The following is a 20,602-nucleotide window of genomic DNA, read 5'->3' as shown; positions in this document are numbered from 1 at the left end:
AAATATTTCTCTTTACTCAGTGACTGCTGCAGATCTCCCCAGGTCCCTCAATTCTTACAGGTTTTTGGCCCAACAAATATTTTCCTTGTAGAAAAAGACCTGCTCCAAATGCCACAGAAATCAATGAGAAGATTCAGGTCCTTTCCAGCAGCCTTTGGAACAATCCCCATTAACTAATTTATAATTCAATTAGGAAAACCAGCCTTTGATGAGCACATGCATCATGAGGTTCCTCCACGGTGGGCAGGCTTACCTTGCACAGACAGGTCAAAGGTGGCCAGCTCACTCTTGATCATCTCCTCACTGGATTTCACCTTGCCTTGGGAAGTGGCCACCAAGAAGTCGAACTTGCTGATTTTTGGTTTTTCACTTTGGAACTCTCCGAAGTCATCCGTGGCCTCTCTCCGCAGCTCAGAGGAGGCTCCAGCGAGGAAATCGGCGCCCAGGGCTGTGTCAGCTGCTGCTGCATCCTGGGCTTCCGAGGGAAGCCTGGCAAAGTCCCCAAAATCCCCGATGTCATCGTCGCTGGGACCGCTGGGGACCGGCCCCAAGTCCTTAAAGTTGGCGAAGGCTGCGAAGGAAACATCCTGCAGAGCATCCTCGCTGGAGAAGGTTGTCACTTTGGAAACCGTTGTCATGGTGATGTTTTCTGAGCTGCCAAAGAAGGTCTCCTTCTTCTGGAGGACGGCGGTGGCCGCGGAGGAGCCGCTCGCCGAGAGCCGCTTGCCCTGCTGGCCTTCGTCCCTGTCGGAGCCGGAGCAGTCGTAGCTGGCCAGGCTGCTGACTGCAGAGCCACTGTGACAGCTTCCAAACGGGCCACCCTTTAAGTCATCCACATCTGAAACAAACCCCCACAATTAGGAGCTGAAGTTCAAAGCCCTAAACTCTCCACGCCGCCTAAGAACGACTCGCTGAGAGCCTGGAGGAACTGCAAGGACAAACACAGGGAACTGCTGTCTCGCTGAGGCTTCAGCTGGAGTTTGCACAAAAATAACCTGGAAAATACCTGAGCATTTCATACAAAAATTTCTCTGTTCAATGAATGTAAGCCTTGACCTTTGAATGCCGTCTTACATTTTAAGCTGAAAGTCACCATACCGCTATGGTAGTGAAGAAACACTAAAAAAAACCCAAAAAAACGAGTTTCTGGCCAGTCCAGGCTGCACAGATCACCAGCTGAGTTTTCTGGCTGCAGAATCTACAATCAAAATACAAATGTTACAACTCAAACACCTTTAATGCGTTATTTCATCTTATCAAATCCAACCACACAGAAGACTGGCCTGACTTTTCCATTCCTCTGATAAAGTATTAATACACTTTAATTTCATATTCATGCTTTGATACAAATAACATGTAAAAATGTGCTGCAAGGATCTAAAAAAGCCTAGAAATCCTGTTTGAGCTTATCAGGGCTCCTGCAGTGCTGCACGGCCGACTCGTCAAACTTCCAGGTGCCAGCACTGACAGGGATATTGCAGAGATCATGTTTTAACTGCATAAATAGTTTGTAAAAGCTAAATCTAGAGAAAATCCAATTATTTTGCAGAAAGCTCTAAACATTTATACCCACCTGGTGATTACATGGGCCAATAGGTTCTTCTCCCTGCCAGGGGCAGGTGTGAGATCAGAGGGGGCTCTGGCTGCTCCCACCCTGCTGATCTGTCACCTCCAGAGTGACACTGATCCCCAAAGGCACAGGGAGCCAGGGCTGGGCAGTTGGCACTAGAGCATGAGCCCCCCATCCCAGCAAACCAGCCCTCCTACCCTACTCCTGGCATTTGTTTTCCAGCAGGAACAATTTGTTTTCCAGCAGGAACAACTGTCAGTTTGGATTGCCTGGGTCTGGCAGCTGCAGGAACAGCAAACCAGACCATGGGAAGTTTTCCCTGAGCCTCCCTGGGGCTGAGATCCTGGTGCTGAACACCAAGGGCTGAACAGGCTGGCACACTGGGCTCTGACAGGGAAAACAAGCTGAATTCCCAGCTCTCCTTTTCCTCCACTCCAGCCACAGCAGCCCGAGGATGAAACCATTCTAACAACCCATTTCTGCCTTGGTTTATTCATCTCACTGGAGGGGGAGAGCAGGCCAGGCTCCAGGCTGCTTCCCAGGCATGACCCACACACATGGCTGATGAAAAACCTGAGCCACACAGCGTGTCATCCATCAGCCCCTCCTGCAGCTGCCACCTTGTCCTGCCAGCACCCCAAAGCCAGAGCTGAGCCCCTGCACACACATCTCTGAGTGCCCCTGGAAGTGTGGATGTGCAGAGCATCTGCAGAGGGTGAACAGAGATGGAATCACCCGAGTGAAAGGAGCAGCAGAGGGGGTGGTGATTGAGCACCACACACCATGGAAGTGTGGATGTGCAGAGCATCTGCAGAGGGTGAACAAAGGAGCAGCAGAGGGGGTGGTGATTTAGCACCACACACCACACCCTGTGCTCTCAAGTTTTTGTTTGAAGGAGGGAAATGAAAGCTTTTCATGAAAGAGAGAGCCAGAAGCACCTCCAACACGTGAGCCAGCTGTCATTAACCCTGGGATCCTGCAAACACCACCAGCTACCAGGCAAGCTCTGCTTCCCTTCAGGCTGTGCTGGCTCAGACCCCTGCACAGATCTGAGCCTCGCCACTGTCCCAGAGAGAGGGAGCAGAGCTGATCCCACCAGCACCTGCACACCCACATCCTGCTGGGAACCATTCCTGTGCTAAGATTCTGAGCTGCAAACACATCCTGGAGGTGCAGGATGCTGATCCAGCCCTGGCTCAGGCTCAGGCAGGAGCAGCTCCAGGGGGAATCCTGAGCTGGCCTGCAATCAATAGGGCAGGGGAGGCAGAACAATAGTTTAATTATTCACAAACCAAGAGTCAAGATTCTCTGTCTGTGAACTCAGGCAGACACAAAACATCAGAAGAGGTGCCAGGGCTCAGGTGAAGTGTAATGGTTCAATTCTGTACTTTTGGTTTTGGTTTTTTTTTGGTTTTTTTTTTGGATAATTCCAGAAGGATCACTCCGTGAATAAACCTTTTTCTAGGAATTTTATATTTCTGGAAAAACACTGCATTCAGAGTCAGTGTTAACAGCTCAAGCAGCCCTAAAACAATTTAGTGAGAAGTATGAAAAATAAGAATGTGGAACCCAAAGTCCAAGGTGCCTGATCATCACCTGGGACCAGGTGCACCTGCAGGAGCCAGGCAAGGGAAAGCACTGGCTGCAAGGAATGCACAGCAGGATGAAATACAGTTAAAAATACTGCTTCCCAGTCTTATCTCATCTAAAGAAAAACTTGCCACCCCTGATTTGAGCCAACTATAATAATTTATTTCAACTACCAAGGATTAAGTTATGGCTGGAGGCAAATTACAAGCTGGAGCCTCAATGTCAACAGTTTCATCATTTAAGGAAAACCCTTGACAGCATTAGTGACTATCTGAAGAAAACTGAGGAAGACAACTCAGGGACACTGGAATAAACCTGGGGATTCCAGCCAGCAGAGGAGACTTTCAGGTTTTTGTATTTCATTTGTAAACCCAGCTGGGGTGGCACGTTTTGGTTGTTGGGGTGACCCAGGTGGCAGCTGTGCTCCCAGCAGAGCAGCACCAGGGCTGCTGTTACCCTGGGAACATCCCCTGCAGCCTGAGCTGCAGCCCAGGACCTGCACAGGGACAGGCTCCACCTGCTCACTGCTCCCCAGAAAGGGACAGCAGGCTGCACAGCACACAGCTCCATGCACTGCTGCTGGCAGTGCCGTACCTGGCAGCAAACCTGAGACATCCCCAGCCCGTTTCCCAGCTGGGGAAGCCTGGAACAGCTAACAGAAAGGGAATTATTCCCTTTGCTTTCTCTAAAGAATGGCTGTAGCTAAGGTGCAAACCATCGAGAATGCTGTAAGATAAATGAAAATGAAGGAAACAGGAGAGAAAAGGCTCCAAACCTTGTGGAATTACAGGATTTGCTAATTATTTTGAAATGATCAACGTTTCACAGCAGAATAAAACCCCAGAGCTGACACTGGGAGCTCAGTCCCACAGAGGCCCTTGGGAAGCCATGGCAAACACATCCACACCCTCCCTGTCAGAGCCTTCCTGGGATAAACCAGGGTGGATAAGCTCTTCTGTGTGCAGAATTAACCCCAACGAGGGCAAGGGAGTCAATCTGACTGTCCAGTCTGGACAAAAACATCGTAATTACAGTCATGAACGTTCCTCTGCCTCCTCCAGGAATGACTGGCTCAACAAACACAAACTGCACCAGCCCTGCAGAATTAGGTCTCAGCTTTATGTTCAAGGCTTTGGTTTAAAAACCTTTAGGGCTGGGCACGACCTGGGATCTCCAGAACCAAGGAGGGGTGTTATGTTTTTCTCCCTTTTTCTTTTTTCCCCCTTTTAAAGCCTCTCCAGTTTGGTGTAAAGAGGAAAAGCCACACTCTGCTTTCTGGGCTGGTTTCTGCTCTTGTGGCAACTCCAAAACCCCACAACATTTTAACTATTCCACATCTCAATTATTTTTAGCTTTTTTCCTTGTCTCCTAATTTGATGCTAATCCCAAGCTGTCAGTGGCTCAGGAGCTGGAGGAATGTGAAGTGACATAAATGCATGCCAAAAATTTGCAGCTGTCATCCATGTTTGAAAGTTTCAATATTTAAAAGGTAGAACTTCCCAAATGGAAAATTTACTTTGGGGTTCTGGTTAACTCACACTGGATTAGGTAAATAAATATCAGAACATTATTGAGTGGGCTGCTACTCATAAAAGTCTAGACAGCAACACAGTTTTTCAGTGCCAAGTCACAGAAACAACCCTGCCACCACACATCTCCTCCACTCCATCCCTCTCAAACACAGATCTTTGGAAAAAGATGATTTAGGCTGATATGTAAAGATTCAGGAGGTCACAGGGAGCGAGGTCAAAGCGTTGGAAGAGGAGAAGGAAGCTCACCCACACCCTGCTCTGCAAGAGACAGGCACCCACCAGCTTAAGGGGATACCAGAACCTTAAACTCTGTGTTTTTGAGGAAGAAGAGATACATTGCTAGTTTGCAACAAATCACACACACCCCCACGTTTTCAAAATATGCCAAGATAATATTTATTAACACAGCAGGACTTACAGATCACAAAAGATAGTGATACAGAGGAGCTCGGAAGGGCGGTATCAGAGAAAAGCATGCAGGTCAATACTTGCAGAAGAGAGATATCAAAGCAGATCTGAAAAGGCACATTCACACAGGAACTGTTTAGTTGAAATCAGACATTAGAAAAAGCAGCAAAAAAACCTGAAGTTGATTAAAATATACAGAGAATCTCCAGTAATGCCAAAGAAAAAGGTACTTTACAGGTGTGTCAGTGCAGCAGATAACCCTTTGAGGGTGCCTGGGGCAGGGCTCCTCTGGCTGCAACCTTTGGCAGGAAAAACAAATCAGGTTCACCCAGCAGGAGCAGGTGCCCATTCAAATGCTCTCAGCTTGGAGGGGAACAGAAATTTGGGGTCACAAAAGAAGCAGCCTGGTTCAAACTAACAGCATGCAGCCAGTGCTCAAAGGGTTATGGAGTGAATGCAGGAGAAATCAGGGAACATTAGTATCATCTACCTTCCACACAGAGAGTCAAGAGTTTGAAGAGACTGTATCCCCTTTGGAGAGAGAAAACCTGGAAACCTTTCATCCCTCAAGAGACCACAGGGCCCTGGCAGGGGAAGCAAGCCAAGGATTTCTCCCTAATTCCCAGCACCTACCTGCCCATACCTGGAAGCTACAAATGTCAAAGCTCACAGCCCAGGGACAAACAGCTCTGTGTGGGCACGTCACCAAGTCAAACCATCCCTCTGCACCTCTGTCCTGCTGCTGCTCCCCTGCAGGTGTGACACAGGGCCTGCACAGGGACAACCTTCCATTTCCCAGCAGGGAGGTGACAAAGGGATACTGTCCCTTTCTGACATTTACAGATGGAAGGAAACGGTGAGGGAAAAAAGAAAAAAAAAATCTGCTTTTTAACTTCATGTAAACTGAAAAAAAGGAAAAAAAAAAAAAAGGACTTGACCATCAGCAGTTCACAGCTTGAAATGCAAACACACAGAAAGGAACACATGAGCACAGGAGTGTTTGTAGCAGGGTCCAGAGCACGTCCTGCCACCAAATCCAAACAGTTAAATGGAGCAAAACTCTCCCTTTTGGAATAACATCTAACTTGGCACCATAGGAGAATACAGACTTAAGTTTAATAAAAATAGCTTCTAATTAATACTTCAGAGTTCAAAAGTTTAGCAACAAGCACATGAAGGGCTAACCCCTTTAAACAAACCAAAAAGAAGAGGCTTTCCTGCCACAAACAGCAATTATTCATCACGGATTGCTGTGGCAAAATCACACGTCCTGTAAAGAGCTACAGAAGTCAAACTACCACCAAAAGAGGCTAGAAAAATATTAGGAAAAAGTGCTTTCAAACCCAAAGTAAACATTCAAGAATACACTGTTGGTGCTACGTTTTGACAGCTCACTCAACTTGGAGTTTTCCCAAGCAGCAATATGAAAATTAAATGTCTTTGCTAATAAATTATTCCTGATATTTGTACCCTGTTAGAGAGTATCTTCCACATCGAAGTTGCCGACTTAATTCTCTCCCCTACTTAAAAATATCATATAATGCAAAATTACAGTACTGTATATCTTTTCTCTACCCATATCTGCAAAAAATGGAAGAAATATTTCATGTGGAAATAACCAATTCTTGCAGTAAGAGCTTTTACATTTACAGTTTGTATGTTCCCCCTGTTCAGAAAAGCCTTTGACTGCATAAAACTTGTCCTAGAACACAGTAATAGTTCCCATGTTGTTGAAGGCCACAGAACATTTAACTACAGCTTATCTCCTATGTATATATGAAAAGAAAAAGCAGGACACTTGGGAAATTTGTTTTATGATATGTGTTCAGGTCAGAGATGGTCAGTTCACTCCCTCAGGAATGTTGTCATAAAGGGAAATTAAAGAAGGTGGAAACCTGATAAGGATAAAGTGAAAGTCCCATGGTTTAAATTTAGGTCCAAGAGCTCCCAATCATGAGACCAGCACTTGCAGTCCCTTGGCACAATGATTTCCACGAGGGATTTAACGCTGGAAGGTGTGTGAAATGCTCTACAACTGCAGTCCTGCAAAATCCTGCCCACCCAGACTGAGCCCCACTGTAAGGGGAACACACTGGTGTTGGTGATTTGTCAGCTTCTCATTAACAGCCCCAATTAGTGACCCTTGGGAAGCGCCAGTGGGGAAGTCCCCAGGCCAATGCTTTGTGGAAAACAAGAGATTCAAGTGAGACTCTGCCATCATCTTGCTGGTACAAATGGAATGACACTGTGCACTGGAATATTTCCCACTCGAGTTCCTTAAGTGCCAATAGGGAACAGGTACCAGTATGATGATGTTAAATCTCAAAAATAAACTGGCCTGGAGTTCAAACTGTTCCAGCTAGTTCTATTTATAGTCTTCTAAGACAAAAAACTAAAGAGTGCCCTGCTGAGGGGCCGTGGCTGGCGGGGACACACACTGAGGAGTCTTCCACTACTGAAAGACGAGTGCATAATACTGTAATTGAGCACAGAGAACACGGAATCTGCACCACCTACGTTACCAGAGCAATCTAACCAGTTCCTCACCTGCTGCTGGTGGATGCTGGCCACTAACTGTTGGCAAATCCAAAGAGCTATCAGACATGACATGCTTAAGATCTCCTCCCACATCAGCCAGTTTCATGTCAAACTGAACAGACAGCGCGTCTTCGGAGTCCTCCTTGCCCACGCTGCTGCCGCCGATGGAAGGCAGATCCAGGGATTTCACCGAAGCTGAGTCTTCTTTGGCCTGCTTGAAAGCTGCCACTTTGTCCACCAGAGACTTCTCGGCGCCGCTGGAAGAAAACTTGTTGGAGTGGAAGTCAGCAAAGTCATCGTCGCTCTTGACCGAGGAGAGCGCGCTGTCCTTGGCCTCCTCGAAGCCCGCTCCAGAGCCCTCCAGGGACAGCTGCTTGAAGATGTCATATTTGGTGGGCGTAGCAGTGGTGGCAGAGCTCTGCCCACCCGTCACTGTGCTGCCTGAGGAGCCAGCCTGAGCAGCAGGGCTGGCCTCCTGCTTGAGTGCGTTGTATTTGTCGTCAGGTTTTTGTTCGGAAAACCCCGCGCTGTTGTTGAAAGCCATAAAATCTGCAAAGTCATCTTGTCCACTGGCTGATGCGCCGTTAGAAAATTCCCCAAAGAGGTTGAACTCTCCAAAGTCATCAGCTAAGCTTGAAGTTTTGCTGGGTGCTGGCTGGGCAGAGGCGGATGGAAGGGGTGGGGGGGGAAAGGAGCCCGGTTTTGAGGTGTTAAATGCAGGTGGGAAGGATGGCTGCTTGTTTTCTCCAGGAGAGGAAAAGAGCTCCAAGTCTGCCAGATTCAAAGGGGGCTTGGCTTGTGTTGGCTGTTTTGGCTGAGCAGGCAGAGGAGGGAAGGGTGCAGGGAAGGTTTTGTCTTTGGAGGGTGGCTCTAAGGGGGAGATGCTGTCAGCGGTTTTGAAATCTGTGAAACCATCGTCAGATCCTGTGGGCTTGAACTCTGCAAGGTTCTCTCCTGGGAATGAAAACAGGGAGAAAACAACAATTAAACCCTGCACAACAAACACAGCATGTTCACACCATGCAAGCAAGCAAATTATTCCATGCAGTGGCAGAAGGTTTTAGGCAAACTGTTTAAATGGAAGACCTCGGGGTGCACACAGAACTGCAAACTCAACTCCCATGAGCCACACAAGTGTCAAGGGCAGTGATTCTACTTTTCACTCCAGCAAACACCTAATTCTCTCAAATAGCCTCAAAGTCATATTAAACTCCCTTTACACTGAGTTAATATCAAAACACACCATGACAAATGGATTCAGAAGGAGATCAATACTGCCTTATTTGGCTTCCATGCAAGTTCTTCTCCCCACCTCATCCTCTTCATGTTTGCCAAACAATGAATGTAATTTTGAATTTCACTTATACCAATACAGTATTTGCTTTTTATGGAAGCAATTCTTTCCTCTGAAATATTGCAGCTTTTTCAGGGGGGATCACCAGATGGCTGAGACAAAACCAGCCTGAGGTAAGAATGTTTTCATTGAATTTACATTCAATATTTTGGTGTGCTGAATTATAACTTTCCTCTTTTGAACATGAAAACATTGTTTAACCCATTCACCAGCATGTACGTACTTGGACTACTTGTAATTTTAAAGTATTGATGTTTACTTTAAGACAAGTGTCCAATAAATAGATTTTTTTCTGTTTTAGAAACACACCACTAGCATTTAATTGTTAAGCTACCACAGTGTCACACTTTAAATCAGTTTAACCAAGATTTAAAAGAATATTCTTAGTAATGGCAGTAAAGGACCACAACTACACCTGACCTTTTATTCCATTCTCCCTCCCCTCCAAACCAATTCATTTGGCTCAGCAACAATATAACTATTCCTGAAGTTGCTACTCATTAATCAAAACTGCAACAGCACAGCAAACTAAACTTACTGAAGAATTGCAAACTTTTCCATTAGAAATGTAAGCTGGTGAAAGGGTTAAGAGTGGTCAGACCTTGACAGCAGGTAAATACAGCAACCTTCTATATTACAGAACATGTACAGAAAGAGATCAAATATTATTTCATTTTACTGCAAGCATTTAATCCTGAAGAGGTTCCAAGCATGAGAAGCTCACAAAACACCACAGGGGTTTCATAAATGAATGACTCCTTACTTAAAACAAATTCCAACCACATCATTGCTTTAAAATAAAACTCAGGAGCACCCAGAAGAGATGCCAGCCTTCCAGAAATACCATCAGCACATTGTTCCAACAGGATATTGCCCTGTTTTTACAAAATACTTCCTACCAAGTTTTTTAGAGAAGCAGCAGCACCATTATTTTAGAATTGCAGAGATGGAAATTCTGCAGCTCAAAGAGAAATGCTACAAATGATAATGAAAATCCAAGAAAGCCCCAGTGCTTACCCAAGTATTTGCTTTCTGCTGGTTGCTCTAATTCCCGGAAAGCGCTGTACTTGTCCCCTCCATCTAAAGAGGAGAAAAGAAATACATTTACACAGAGAAATTATCAACTCATACAGCAAAATTATGAATTCATACAGCAAAATTATCAATTCATACAGCAAAATTATGAATTCATCCAGCAAACGTTCTATTAATTGCTCTGATTTTTAAATATGAATACCTTATCAATGCCAAAAAGAAGATATATGAAACTGTACAATAAATTGCTCATAGTGCTTGTGTATTTGTCCTTTTACCTCCAAAAGCAGCTGCACTCTCAGAAGGCTTCTCAGCTGCCATTCCTTTAAACACAGCATATTTGTCAGCTGGTGAAAGTGGCTTAGTACCTGGGAGTGGCATTAGTAAAGAAGGAACACTAAAAACAAAAGAGATAAAAGCAAAGTTCCTTAATTTATCCATAAGAAATCTGCATTTCCAGGTTTTATTTAAAAGAGTCTCTTATTATGGCTACACAATTTGGTTCCTAAACCTAAGCTTATGCCTTAATGAGTGTTTAATCCAGCCCCTATGTAAGTGACCTCAGCTGGGTAAATTCCCACTTTATATCACCTAATCATATTTCTTTGGTTCAAAGTCAATTTGCGCCGTTCTTGATTTTAATTTCTATCAAAACCATGAACAAAACACTCCAGAAATTTATACCAAGGAATTCGTAGCCCAGGAGAGAACAAGCACACAGACACACCCCAGGAATCAGAATCACTCCTGCTTAATTTATCCTTAGGAAAATTCCCCCTGATAAAACTAGATACAGTAAAAAGCTAAAACTGCATGAGATTTTAACAGCTCCATATTTTCAGCTTATCTAATTCTGATTATATCTCATTACATATTGTAAAATTAAGATAATAAAGTGGGATCACTGTTGAAAGGAAGGAAAATAATAACTCTGAATTTCTGTCAGCGCCAATCAGCAAGCTTAGGCAGGTATCTAGTCAGCAAAATAAGGATTAGTGCACAGTTACACAAGCAAGCCTTTTTGCATAAACACACTGTACTTTATCCAGTAAAACTGCCACAACAACCTAACACCTTGTTAGCAAACGCTGGAAGATTTAGGAGAGAGCTTTGCTGCCCTCCACACAAGCCCCGTTATCAGAGCTTGGCAGCTCCACACAACAACATCCTTTACATATGAATGATGCATTCTACCTCCAGTTTGTGTCGCTCACATTGGAAACCTGAATGAATTTCTATTGCATTCTTCAGCCCGGAGCAAGAATCTTTCCAGAGCCATTTAAATCTCCTTATCAGCAGCCTACAAGCAACACACAAACGAAGCACTTGCACACATGTGCTGATGCTGGTCCGTGGTGCTTGCAGGCAGACAGTGCAACGGCAAAAAAATAGAGCTTATGGTAATATAATTAAATTTCCCATCCCTGCAAAGCAGGCTATTAGATATGCAATCTTGGCAAATGGAATGGTTAATCAGCTGTACTCCACAGATGGCTTTTTTTTTTAAATAAAGCTCCATAAGCAATTAGATTATAGCTCATTGTAACGTTTTGTTCAAAACTGAACGCTTTCACAACTGAATAAAGAGAACTGCTGCAGTGAAAAAGAAACATCATTTTCTGAAATATTTCTTTATGATCCTCTACTTTCCATTGTGCAATTAACAAACAGTTTTCTGTCAAAACTTTCAGTAACAGATTAGCTTCAGCTGCAAAATGACATCTAACACAAGATCTACTTAAATCAGCATCTTCAGACCCACGTGGCATTGACTGACATCCCTGGGAGTGTCCAAGGCCAGGCTGGACAGGGTTTGGGGCAATTTGGTTTAATGGAAGGTGACTCTGGCCCATGGTGGGGGGTGGAACTGATTATCTTTAATGTCCCTTCCAAACCAAAACATTCTGGACTTCTGTGCCATCAGGAAAATTCTATTTCTTACACAGAATCCATCTGCCATAGGTAGGAGAACAATTGGGTTGAGCATCCCCCTTTGATGTCACTGCTGAGGAAGCACCTGGTAATCAGGGCTCTCATGGAATTCAGAGCTCTGTTTGCCACTAAGAACAGCCAGTTCCTACCCAGAAAATGTGTCTGTCTACAATCAGACACCTGGGAGGTGCATAAAGAGGAAAGAAGGCTGAAATTCTGTAGTCTTTGCAGACCTTGAAAGGTCGATTGTGAACTATCAAAGGGAGGAAACATGTTTATTTATTTTGTTATACAAAACCTGCCTGCTCAGGAATTACATCTTGTCTCCCAAAGGAAAAGCCAGGATTGCTGGAATCTGAATGATGTTTCAATTGAGATTTACAGTCAGGTATCAAAAGTTTAGGCACTGGCCAGAGCAATGACAGAAACACCAAGGACCTGGTACCTGCTCCGGTGCTGTGAGCTGGCTGCTTTGGCTGCCTCCCCCTGGAAATCAGTGAAGGAGTCATCCAGGGAGCCAGACTTTGAGGCATCCTGAAACTCCTGGAAGTCATCATCTTCTGGTTTTACTACCTGAGTTACAAACAACACATGAATTGCTATGCTGCTGGCTCTTCAAACTGTCATACAGCAAGAAAGCAGCTTGAGCAGTGTGATTAAGAGGGAAAAAAAGAAGGAAAAGAACCTTTCAACACCAGCATCATCAGCACTTCCACTTTGTCTGCACCTCACCCTGTTCAAACACACACAGGATTACAGGAGCAGGAATGAACAACAGTTCATTATTTCACAATAAATGTCTTATTGATCGTAGCCATGTCATCTTTTAATACAAGACAAATATTAATAATTTAAATCAATGAATAATTTAAAATTAATAGCACCACAATAATATTTTCTGAAGGATGAAGCATATCTGCAAACAGCAAAATCATCCCCCACATGATTTACCTTTGTAAATGGAAGGTTTTCAGTGTTCTCAGCTGCTCCTGGAACTCCTATTTTACCAGCTATTAGAGTCTGCTGTGCAGTTTAACCTGAAATTCCATTTTGTGTGCATTACAAAATCCTAACTACAACTAAAATCCTCTTTGCAATACAGAACACTTCTGTACCTCTCCTAATGCCACCAGAAAGAACTGCAAAAATAAAAGAACGCCCTTACTGGCACTTCACATTTACAGACGTCACATGCCGGATTTCAGCTCTGGCTCTTTTTACCATTTACTTAAAACCTGTTCTCACCATGCGAGTTTGGAAGTGCCAGGCTAATTTCCCCTGCAGGGAAGGGGGTTTCCGGGCAGGGAGGAGCTCACCTGGCCGGGCGGGTAGGAGGGCAGGAAGGCTCCGGAAGGCTGTGCCGCAGCTGCTCCCGCTGGAGCCGGGGCTGGAGCCGGGGCCGGGGCCGGGGCTGGAGCCGGGATGCTCATGCCCATCACGGAGGGCCCGATGCCCAGCCCCACGGAGGCCGGGGCAGCCGCGGGCAGCAGCGGGGGCTGGCTCACCCCGCCGGGCAGCGGCACCGGGAAGCCGGACAGGGTGGGGACGGGAGCGGCTGGAAACTGGTTCAGCACGTCAGGGCTCACGGCAGGGATCCCTCTCTGCAGAGACAACGAGCACAGTTAGGTACAGGTGCAGTGCTAACAAAGGGTGTAGTGTGCTCCCAGCTCCAGCCTGCAGCTCCTTGCGCTGAAGCCAACAACGAGCAGGGTACTGGTTAAGCTCCCAGGAAACCTCTGACATCCAAACGTGCCATCAAGGTCTATGTGAGTGAATTATATTCAACACAGAATTACTGAGGTAGGAAAAGGCCTCCAAGGCCACTGAGTTAATCCTTTGACCCACCTCTCACCCAGCTCAGAGCACTGTCCTTCCTTGGACACCTCCAGGGATGGGGACTCCACCACCTCCCTGGGCAGCCCCTTCCAATGCTTAATCACAATAACCCTTTCCATTAATAAATTCTTCCTCATGTCCCAGCTGAAACTCCCCTGGCACAGCTAGAGGCCATGTATTCTTGTGCTGTCACTTGTTCCATTTAAAAACATACATACATGAGTTTTGTACCTATATCTAAGAACTTCAGCCGACACTAAAGAAAAGAGTAACTGAAATGTAAGGAATGAAATTGAAGCAATGAACTGAATGAAATTCAACTGCCCACTGAAGTCACAAGGGCAGCTTCTCTGCTGGGCTCCAACACAAGCAGTGTTTTAGGGGAGGTGAGCAGTCCCAGGCACACAGCCCAGCAGCTGCCCAGGGGCTGCCAGGTGAGAGCACACCTGGGTCACTGCTATCATGGAGCAGAGCTCCTCCTTGCACACCTGGGTCACTGCTATCATGGCCAGCACGGAGTAGAGCTCCTCCTTGGTCAGCTTCCCGGGCGTGGTGCGGTTGGCCAGGGCCCAGATCTGCCCCAGGGTCTCTCTGGGCAGTCCTGAGGACATCAGGATGGGGTAGAGCTTGGCTGTGTCAATTCCAGCAGGAGTCAGAGTGGTTTCTAAGATTTTCTTATACAGCTCTGTTGTGAGGAAGGCAGTGTTAGACAGTGACAACTGTTCTTTTCAAATATTATTGCTTTCTTATGTTCTCAAACTCAACATGATATGAAATCAGGAGCACTCAGTGTAAGGTAAGGCAAGAGTATTCTAGCACTGTATTGTATCACCATGTTTCATCTAAATGTGTTATTGGATGGTCTTTACAGACAAGTTTAACTCAAGCAGAGAAATATTTTATATAAAATACACTTAGTGCTGCATTTCAAACCACATTTCTTTAATGAAATTGCAGGATAACCCATATAAAAAGATAGTTCTAAGAGCCTTATGTACTTAAACCTCAGTGTAATCAATATTTACTACAGCAATTCATTTCCTATTCACTGTGTTATTTACACATAGAAGACAAATAGCCTTCAGAAATGAGCCTGCCTAATTACAAGACATGCCAAAAACCAGAATACCCATGAAAGCAGCATTATCAGCAATGCATCCTCTGCTGGGATAAGCTGCTGCCATAAATGTTTAATCTAGAATTTGTTAACATGCTCAAATAAAACCCCCGCTTCTTCAAATGCAGATAAGACACCATAAATATGTAACATATCAAAGATCCAGGAATCTTTTGATGAGGGAATAAGGCTTTGATCAATAAGTGGCCATGCAAGCACAGGTACACTCACACCTTGCACTGCCCACCTGGCCAAATGCCCACTGGTTGCTTTACCTGGGACCAAGCTGTCGTTGTAAATCCAGGCAGGCATAATCTGCTGGATGGGGTCCTGGGGAGGGAACACTCCAACTCCTAAAGGAATTCCATTCAGTAAGAAAAACAGTTGTATTAGGATACAGAGCACAATGATCTTCAGAGGATACACCACAGCTGGTCAGCATCATTCAGCATTTCAGGCAAAGATTTCAGATAGGAATCACTGTGCTCAGAGGAAAAACAGATACTGCAGGAATATGAAATAATAACTAGAATGATGTGGCAGTTATAGATTATAGTTATATATGTAATGAAATAAGGAGCTCCTCGTGTGCCTCTCTCTTAACATCCAGATGTACAGAACCTAAAGTCTCACTGTCTTCAAGTTTTACAGCAGTTCTGTGTCGTAACAAATTCAGCTTCCCATCAGCTCCCTGCTATCAGGGCTCTTTGTGGAATAAATAAATCCATATCTACCACAAATCCACAATGTTTCCCCAGAACATCCTCCCCTGGGAAATGCACAAACAGCCCAGGGACTGAACCTCATGAACCTCAGCAGGATGGTATCCCAAATCCACAAACCTGTATCCACTGCTCCCAGTCTGCAGCTCCAGGGGACACCACACTCCTACAGTAACATGATCTGCCACACTTCACTCCCCAAAAATCAGTTATTTCCTTCTCCACTATGTGGACTCTTCCCCTCAGCAGATTTTATGCTCATCTTGGATGGAGCTCTGACCAAAATCAGCATAATTTCAGATTTCATTGTCTTGCCCAGTACCCTTGCATCTCCTCATCTTCCACATGGATTCCCTCTTGACTGCAGCCTAATTTCTAATTATCCCACAACTCCAAGCACATTCTAATATAAGTAATTCCTTCCATTTCACCAACCAAGTAAAATAAATTTGCCACTTCCTCAGACCTCATTATTCTTTGGTTTTAAGCCCCCCTCCATACTCAGTCAACAGTTTTTTTAACAAAATCCAAACTGGAACAAAGCCTTGTTTTAAGTTTTCCTCTAACCATCTTTTGAATATTCACCCCTAAAGTACAGGTAGTTTTACACATAATGTGTATGACCAGCAAATACTTGAGAAACAAGTATTAACTAGCTAAGAGTTCTAACCTGGCAAGATTTTATCCCCTTAAGGTTAAAAGATTAAAACCCACCATGACATTGACCATCTTTAGTGGTAAATTTCCCTAAAAAGTTTTTTTAAAATATCTTCAGACAGCACAACTTCTTTTTCCCCGAGACAGGACAGACTATTTTAAAACAGCAAACCTGATTAAACAAACGTGTTAAAGGTGATTACAACAATAAACTCACGTGGAGAAAGTTCAGAGCAAAATCATGGCAGTTACACTTTGAGCAAGGAGCAGGAGGCACTGACATATTATTCAAGCAGGCATTCAGAGCAAAATTACGCAGGGTTGGCCTTGGAATTAGTGAACAGAGCGTTAGCACCAAGCAGCATCTCATTAGACTGAAATTCTGTCAAACGTTTTGATTGCTCACCACACTCTTCAACTGCTCTGTTTTGTTCTGAAGCCTTGTGCACCTCTGCAGCAGCAGTGGGACCACTTTCATGTCCACCTACAACATCCCAGTCACTGCTGGTGAGACTGGGATGGGCTTGGCTTGCAGCCGAGGCTTTGTGCCCAACTTCGGACGTTTTAAGTTTGGTTTGCTCTTGTTCAGATTCATCTGAGCCATTAGCTAAGGCTTTCTCCTCCAAGGAAGAGCCTGAATAAACAGCAGGAGGAATTATTTATATTTGGTTATGAACTGCCCAGACTGCACTTCCACACTTTTCACAGAAGTACTTTTGGTACCACTGATGAGTTAGAGATGATCAGCCCCAGCTCAGACCAACAGCACCACCCTCTGTGGACACTGTCAGAGCCTGCTTCTGCCCTTTACTTACCACAAACACAACAAACTCAACAAGCAAAAAACAAGAGGAGGAAGACACAAAACTGTTTCCTGTGTTAGGATTATTGTTGCATAATCATCCAGGCATCAGGAGCAGAAGTGCCCAGTATCTACTCAGATCTCCAAAATTCATGTTCATCTCACCAACATCCCTTCAGCCTCCAAGGGAGGAAGCACACAAGTGCTCCACAGCAGCATAATCATTATTTCATATACCAGCATCTCAACTGTGTCTTTTTCTATCCTACAGATTTAGGATGATGCTGCTAAAACACAAGATTTAATTCACCTAAGATCAGGCATGTGTATATTTAGCAGTATTTGGATCCATACATGACTTGCTTTTACAGGCAGTTCTAAGGGAAGCAAGAAGGAGACTTAAATCATCTTTTCCCATGGATTAGCAGGTTTCTGCTTAATTCCCTAAGTTATTTTTTCCAGCCAAGCTGAAAAAAAAAAAACCCCAACAAATTAAGTAAAGACTCTGTGTAGCTCAGAGGGTGACATGTAAAAGAAGATACTTTAGAGTTACCTGTTTTATGGGTATTGGATGGAGATGCAGAGGTAGGAAAATAAGGAACCTGCCCAGTTGTACCATGCAGGGTGGATAACACTGGAGCCTGGGCTGGAGGGACAGGTTGGAGCACAGCCCTCTCTGAAAGCAGCTGCCCAGCCTCAGTGGCAGGATGGAAAGGCTGAGAGGTAGATTGAGGCACCAGTTTGGGGGTTTCAACAGGCCCTTGCATAAAGTCACTAAATTCTTCATCATCGAGAAAAGCAGAATGGGAAACAGATACAGCACAATGGGATGGTGTGGGATGATCTGCAAATGGAATGAACACACAAGCAAAGTGATGAGGAATAAGGGTCATGGGTGGGAATGGGGGAAAAGTGGCAAACATTGGGAATACACAGCAAATGGGCGAGGAGGAGCAGGGTGGAGTCTGTGTGGTGACACATGAAGGGTGTCACTGGCACAAGGTAAAACTGAGCAGCCCCTTCCAACCACAGATCTTCTCTCCCAGGTTTTTAGGATGTGAACACTGAAACTTGGTTCTTAACACTGGCTGTGAAAGTATTCTCTCTGTTTTAAGCAGACAGGGTCAAAACAAATCCAGAGGTAATATTTCAAACTGGACATAATGGGGGCTGTCAGGGGGACATTCTCCCTCAAAGGAATGTTTTATCCACAGAAACTCCTCAATGTATCATAAATTTGATAAATCACAAATAAATCATAAATCAATTTGTGATCATAAATCACAAATTCTTGATTTAGAAGAAATGTCTGCTCATGTAGACCATTTTCTGCTTGATCCCTTCCAGTGTTACCATCTCAACAGAACTGGTGAAGGACAGGCAAATCTCCAGACAGAGGGAAGTTGTCAGAGACCACCTGTAACTGCAAACTTACCAAGGAGTGAATCCACAGCAGAGACACAAATTTTATACAGGAAAAAGCTGGCCTAGATAAGCTTTGTTTCAGGCTAGACACTAAAAAACTACACTACAGACCAGAAGAAGTCTTAAGTGGCAATTGTTGCCAGTGTAATTACTGAGAACAGAGGCTTGGTTTGACCATGCCCACCAACACATCAGCCAGCTGTGACACTCCACTCAAGTCTTTAAACATGGTTTTGATCATTCTTAGCACTTAAATGCCACTTCTCATCTTCAAAAGCACTCTGCAAAACATTAATTAATGCTTTGACTAGAAAAGAACAAACGCTTTATCAATTTCCTTGATGTTTCACATTTAGCACAGCACATGAGGCTTTCTGTTAAAGATTTCAAGTCTTTTAATAAAGGCTCACATCTAATACTTCACCCTCATACCCTGACCAAGCAAAAAAAGTTGCCAGAATGACATTTGATTTTACAAAACTGTTAATCCACTCATTTTGTACCACCAAATAAAAATACTTGTTGGAATTAGTCCCCCTGCTGAGGATTTCAAATTTTGGAGTTTTATTTTCCGTTGGAAAATGAGGAAAATTACAAACCTGGCTTTTTTGGATGCGTTGCTGGTGTTGGGTGCATTTTGGCATCTCTAGAAAAGCCATCTAAGTTCCCTTTAATGGCTTCCAAAGCATCATCTCTGCTTTTTTCACCTGTCTGAAACAGCACAGAAAAAGTTTTGATAAGTTGACAGAACAGCTCCATTTTCTCCCAATACCCACACTTCTCCAGTACCAGAATTGGCAATGCCTGCTGCTGGCAGACTGTGTAAAGGACTGACTCTTCCAGAGATTTTTCAAGCCATAATCTGGCATCTCATGCAATTCCCACAGATTTCCTTGTTGAAAGAGACCAACCCATTAAAAGCTATTAAAAAAAAAAAACAAAATAAAAACCTGAAGAAATAAATACCCCACTCATTATCAGGCCATACCTTGGGTTTCACACTGCTCAGGAGTCTCAGCTTTTGTTTCTGCTCTTCAAACTGCCGCCGTTTTCTTTCTTCCTCTAAGAACTTCTGCTGGTGCTCAAACCTCTTCCTGAAGGAAAATTATTTTTTAAAAAATAAATATATATCTATAAATAATTTTTATTATACTTTTCACATCAGGTTTGTGTTTGTTTTCACCATTTCTACTGTCTCAAATTCAGACGGTTTGGTGCACACACTCCTGCTTCTCCTCAGACCTGGACAAGCACCACGAACTTCAGAGGCAATATGGAACATCCAGCAATATTCTACAGCCCCAAACAGTGCTGCTGCAGAGAAACCCCATCTCCCCCTGACAGAAGGACTCCCCAGGAGTCAGGGAAGTGCCACTTACTGCTGCTCCTCTGCAAACTGCTTCTGCATGTCGGGGCTGTACTGCGGGGCGGCCGGGCGCATTCCCAGGAAGGAGGCTTGTCCCATGTAGGGCATTCCAGCTGCTGGCATCGGCCCCAGGGCCATGCCACCCTACAACCAAACACAGCACACAGCTCCAGGGGATTGGTTTCAGCTCCAGTGTATTTTTTTTCCCTGTAGAAAAAGCCAAACCACCGGCAGTGCCAGTGAAGTTGGGCCGGTGGAAGGCGGCGTTAGGGAGTGCTGGAGGAGCAGTGCCCTCAGTAGATGGCACTCTTCCTCTCCACATGCACTCAAACTCGCAGCATTTGGGAAAATTGGCAAAAAGCAGCTCTTCAAATCCAACCTGCCCCAAGAGCAGGACGGCTACAGCCATCCTACACCGCTCAGTACGGGTTTTCTTGGGATTTCTGGTTCCTATTCTAAAGGATTTCATAATATTTTTATATTCCCTCCTACCAACCACAGATGCTGGAAAATGTGGTCTAGGTATTTCCCAGACATATCCAGGGAACCAACAATATATGACAACAGGCAAGAGGAACCTTGTCTGAATAAACTGTATCAGAAGCATTTGCTGAGAAATATATTCTGGGACATTTAGAGCAGCAAAGCTGCCTAATACAGAAGGAGAAAGAAAATAATTTACTTTTCTTACCATTCATTTTGCATTTGGTCTCAGAAC

General features: G+C 44.6%; 1 protein-coding gene across 10 annotated transcripts in view; it reads right to left on the bottom strand.

Annotated features, from left to right (window-relative positions):
* The window catches only part of SYNRG (synergin gamma), a 33,012-nt gene that overhangs the window by 10,281 nt on the left and 2,129 nt on the right, over positions 1-20,602 (bottom strand). For 8 of the 10 annotated variants that reach the window (XR_005956368.1, XR_005956367.1, XR_005956370.1 and 5 more), the window contains exons 3-15: positions 19,898-20,028; positions 19,507-19,612; positions 19,118-19,229; positions 17,647-17,937; positions 16,698-16,925; positions 15,188-15,265; positions 14,284-14,480; positions 13,276-13,560; positions 12,405-12,532; positions 10,306-10,424; positions 10,010-10,072; positions 7,648-8,592; positions 254-838 (exon numbers count right to left, since the gene is read on the bottom strand). Coding sequence is in view for 4 of the 10 variants with exons in the window: in XM_041482468.1 (XP_041338402.1) it covers positions 254-838; positions 7,648-8,592; positions 10,010-10,072; positions 10,306-10,424; positions 12,405-12,532; positions 13,276-13,560; positions 14,284-14,480; positions 15,188-15,265; positions 16,698-16,925; positions 17,647-17,937; positions 19,118-19,229; positions 19,507-19,612; positions 19,898-20,028 (3,268 nt within the window). In the remaining 6 variants the exon portion in view is untranslated. Of the gene's footprint in view, positions 1-253; positions 839-5,063; positions 6,004-7,647; positions 8,593-10,009; positions 10,073-10,305; positions 10,425-12,404; positions 12,533-13,275; positions 13,561-14,283; positions 14,481-15,187; positions 15,266-16,697; positions 16,926-17,646; positions 17,938-19,117; positions 19,230-19,506; positions 19,613-19,897; positions 20,029-20,602 lie in introns of those variants that run through there. The other 2 variants (XM_041482472.1, XM_041482471.1) reach the window with 2 other exon arrangements.

Source organism: Pyrgilauda ruficollis, unplaced genomic scaffold (genome assembly GCF_017590135.1).
Source record: "Pyrgilauda ruficollis isolate IOZ18807 unplaced genomic scaffold, ASM1759013v1 scaffold59, whole genome shotgun sequence".
Lineage (NCBI taxonomy): Eukaryota > Metazoa > Chordata > Aves > Passeriformes > Passeridae > Pyrgilauda > Pyrgilauda ruficollis.
The sequence above is the reverse complement of the archived record's forward strand: the minus strand, read 5'-3'. Positions and strand labels throughout refer to the sequence as shown.